Source organism: Chiloscyllium plagiosum, chromosome 1 (genome assembly GCF_004010195.1).
Source record: "Chiloscyllium plagiosum isolate BGI_BamShark_2017 chromosome 1, ASM401019v2, whole genome shotgun sequence".
Taxonomy (NCBI): Eukaryota; Metazoa; Chordata; class Chondrichthyes; order Orectolobiformes; family Hemiscylliidae; genus Chiloscyllium; species Chiloscyllium plagiosum.
This window is the reverse complement of record NC_057710.1, coordinates 136,498,926-136,502,822: the sequence shown is the minus strand read 5'-3', so window position 1 is coordinate 136,502,822 and position 3,897 is coordinate 136,498,926. Positions and strand designations below refer to the sequence as shown.

Sequence of the window (3,897 nt, the reverse complement as noted above, 5' to 3'; positions counted from 1 at the left end):
TCCATGCTTCCTAACTCATGTCTAATCGCATCATAGTTTCCTCTTCCCCAATTAAATATCCTGCCATTTTGCCTAATCCTCTCCTTCTCCTATGTAGAATGTGAGGCAGTTGTGGTCACTATCACCAAAATGCTCTCCCACCACAAGATCTGATACCTGATATGATGTTGCATTTGAGGGTATTGTACCAGCCAGCATTTTCTTTGAAACCAAAGGAAAGTCACTGCACAGAACAAGGCTGGCAACCCAATATTTCTGTATTAGAAGAATAAACTCGCTACCAATTTTAATCCTACTTTCCGGTGCCTGATTCAAAGCCTTGCAGGGTACAATGCTTCAGATGCAGATCCAGATTCCTCCTCTTTTGAAATAGTTGAGGATTTCCACTTCAATTACCAAACTGGGTAATGCATTCCAGGCACCCACCACCGTTTGGCAGAGCAAGTATTTCCTTGTGTCATTTACAAATCATCTTAAATCTGTGCCCCTTGGTAACTGACTTCTCCACTGTCTGAGGGAAACCGGTCTCCCTGGCCACACAATCCAAGCTCCTCCTTATTTTGTGGACCTCAATTAACTTACCCCTCAGCTGCTTCTGATCAAAGGAAAATAGCCCCAGTCTATCCAATCTCTGCTCATTGCTGCAGTTTTCAAGACCTGACAATATTCTTGGAAATCTCCTCTGTGCTGTCTTGTAGCGTAATCATGTCCTTCATGTCATGCAGTAGTCAGAATTATGCACAAAATTCCAGTTGTCTAACCACTGTTTTGTGTAGGTTCAGCATTATATCCCTAATCCTATATTCATTACCTCATCTGATGAAGGAAAGTATCCCAAATGTCCTGACCACTATTCTTCTCAACCCCTCCTATTTCTTTGTATATTCCTTTACTTTGCCCTCTCCAACAAATGCATCTCTTGCAATTCTCTGGATTGAATTCCATTTATCATTTTACTGCCCACTGAACCAAACCATTGCAGTCACTACTTCACTACAGCTACTGGCCAGTTTATACCTGGCAAATTTCCGAATCATGTGCCTCACATTTAAGTTTAAATCAATAGTACATACCATAAATATGGGAACTCAAAACTGAGCCCTGTGGACCACCCCTAGAACCATTTTCCTTTTGCAAAAACATCTATTGATTATTGCCCTTTGTTTCCTGTCACTAAGCCAACTTTGGATCCAACTTGCCACCTCATCATGCCAAACACATGCACACACACGCATCACCTTCGCATTCCATGGGTTTAATTTTTCTGATCTGATTAAGATGATTTGTAGGACCTTGTCAGGTGCTATAATAAAATCTGTCAAGAAGTTCTGGGCTAGAGAATGCTTTCGCATAGCCCTTTATTGCAATGTGGATAAGTACTCTACCAGGATCTACAAATGTAGTGTCAAGATTAAGATGAACAAAACAGTTAGAAATGTTCAGTGCTTGTCCAGGAAAATCAGTAAAATTTAATGTTTTCCATAGTGAAATGTGTTAATGCAATTTCTGCACCAGAACCTGTGCTCTCTAACACTTTAATACTCTCTTAGACGTTTTGAGGTGATTTTGGGGTAGAACAGGACTTCAATCGGATGGGCTGAGGAGTGGCAGGTGGAGTTTAATTTAGATAAATGAGATGCTGCATTTTGGAAAGGCACATCAAGGTGGATCTTACACACTTAATGGTAAGGTCCTGGGGCATGTTGCTGAACAAAGACACCTTGGAGTGCAGGTTCATAATTCCTTGAAAGTGTATTCGCAGATAGGGTAGTGAAGAAGTCGTTTGGTACCCTTGCCTTTATTGGTCAGTGCATTGAGTATAGGAGTTGGGGGGTCATGTTGCGGCTGTTCAGGGCATTGGTTAGGTCACTATTGTTTGCACTTCTGGTATCCCTGCTAGAGGAAGGATTTTGTGAAACTTAAAAGGGGTTCAGAAAAAATTCACAAGAATGTTGCCAGGGCTGAAGGGTTTGAGCTCTTGGAAGAGGCTGAATAGACTGGGGTTATTCTCTCTGGAGCGTCAGAGGCTGAGGGGTGACCATATAGAAATCATGAGGGACATGGATAGGGTAAATCAGCATGGACTTCCACCCAGGGTAGGGGGAAGGGTCCAAAACTCAAGGGCATAAGGTGAGGGAAAAGGTGAGAGGGAAAAGATTTGAAAGGGACCCGAGGAGCAACATTTTTGCGCTGAGGGTGGTGCATGCATGGAATGAGCTGCCAGAGAAGGTGGATGGGCACATGATTAGAAAGGGTGTAGAGGGATGTAGCAAATGGGGCTAGATAAATTTCGGGTATCTGGTTGGCATAGATAAGCTCGTCTGAAGGGTCTGTTTCCATACTGTACATCTCTCTGGGTAAGTATGCATATCCCCATTTCCTTTGTTTCCCTTCTGGTCAGCTTTCATTTCTCCTCTGCTGCTTTAGAAGGGTGTGTGAGTAAATGTCAGATATTCACCAATATGAGATATGAAAGGGAAAAATTATAAGGAGGTTTATTCCTGAACTGGCTTAGACCTGATTGCTTACTCGATGTACATCTTAAGGAAGGGCATAGAGGGTCTGATGAAAATTTAAATTAAAAGACGTATTGATTGCTTCAAAAAAATTGTAGCACCGTGGGCGGCAGGGTGGCACAGTGGTTAGCACTGCTGCCTCACAGCGCCAGAGACCCGGGTTCAATTCCCGCCTCAGGCGACTGACTGTGTGGAGTTTGCACGTTCTCCCCGCGTCTGCGTGGGTTTCCTCCGGGTGCTCCGGTTTCCTCCCACAGTCCAAAGATGTGCAGGTCAGGTGAATTGGCCATGCTAAATTGCCCGTAGTGTTAGGTAAGGGGTAAATGTAGGGGAATGGGTGGGTTACGCTTCGGCGGGGCGGTGTGGACTTGTTGGGCCGAAGGGCCTGTTTCCACACTGTAAGTAATCTAATCTAATCTCATCTAATTTGTAATTATTCAAGTTTACAGCTTGTTGCTATTGTATATAAGTTGCGATATCTAATTTTCCTTAACTGACATTAATAGTACTTTTCAGTTAAATTATCAGATAACATGAAAGCTGCTTCTTTTAAGAAACTACAGAAGGTAGGTTTTCTTGTGAAGATTAACAACTAAGGAAAGTTGTAGTTACTCTCCTTTGAAAATTGAGAATTTAGGGGAGAGTAATTTGTAGATCCCACCATTGGATTCGTTTGTCCAATGTGTGCAGGAGGGTTTCCTGACACAATATGTAGATAGGCCAACAAGAGGTGAGGCCATACTGGATTTGGTTCTGGGTAATGAACCAGGCCAGGTGTTAGAATTAGAGGTAGGTGAACACTTTGGGGACAGTGACACAATTCGATGACTTTTACTCTAGTGATGGAGAGGGATAAGTGTGCACTACAGGGCAAGAATTATAGATGGGGGCAGGGAAATTATGATGCTGTGAGGCATGACTTAGGATGTGTGGCCTGGAAAAGTAAGCTTCAAGGCAAGGGTGTAATTGATATGTGGAGCTTGTTCAAGGAGCAACTATTGAGTGTCCTTGATAAGTATGTACCCGTCAGGCAGGGAGGAAAGGGTCGTGTGAGGGAGCCGTGGTTTAATAAGGAATTGGAATCCCTTGTTAAATGGAAGAGGGCGGCCTATGTAAAGATGAGGCGTGAAGGTTCAATGGGGGCGATTGAGAGTTATAGGATAGCCAGGAAGGACCTGAAGAGAGAGCTAAGAGCAGCAAGGAGGGGACATGAAAGGCCCTTAGTTGGTAGGATTAGGGAAAACCCTAAGGCTTTCTATAGATATGTCAGGAATAAAAGAATGACTAGGGTAGGAATAGGTCCAGTCAAGGATAGTAGTGGGAAGTTGCATGTGGAGGCTGAAGACATCGGGGAGACACTGAATGAATACTTTTCGCCAGT

At 43.5% G+C, this 3,897-nt stretch overlaps 1 protein-coding gene across 3 annotated transcripts in view; it reads left to right on the top strand.

Moving 5' to 3' along the window:
• Positions 1 to 3,897, top strand: part of gar1 (GAR1 homolog, ribonucleoprotein) — a 21,737-nt gene that overhangs the window by 11,077 nt on the left and 6,763 nt on the right. For all 3 annotated transcript variants that reach the window (XM_043697861.1, XM_043697870.1, XM_043697852.1), the window contains exon 4: positions 3,023 to 3,082. In XM_043697861.1, the coding sequence (XP_043553796.1) occupies positions 3,023 to 3,082 (60 nt within the window). The remainder of the gene's footprint in view (positions 1 to 3,022; positions 3,083 to 3,897) is intronic.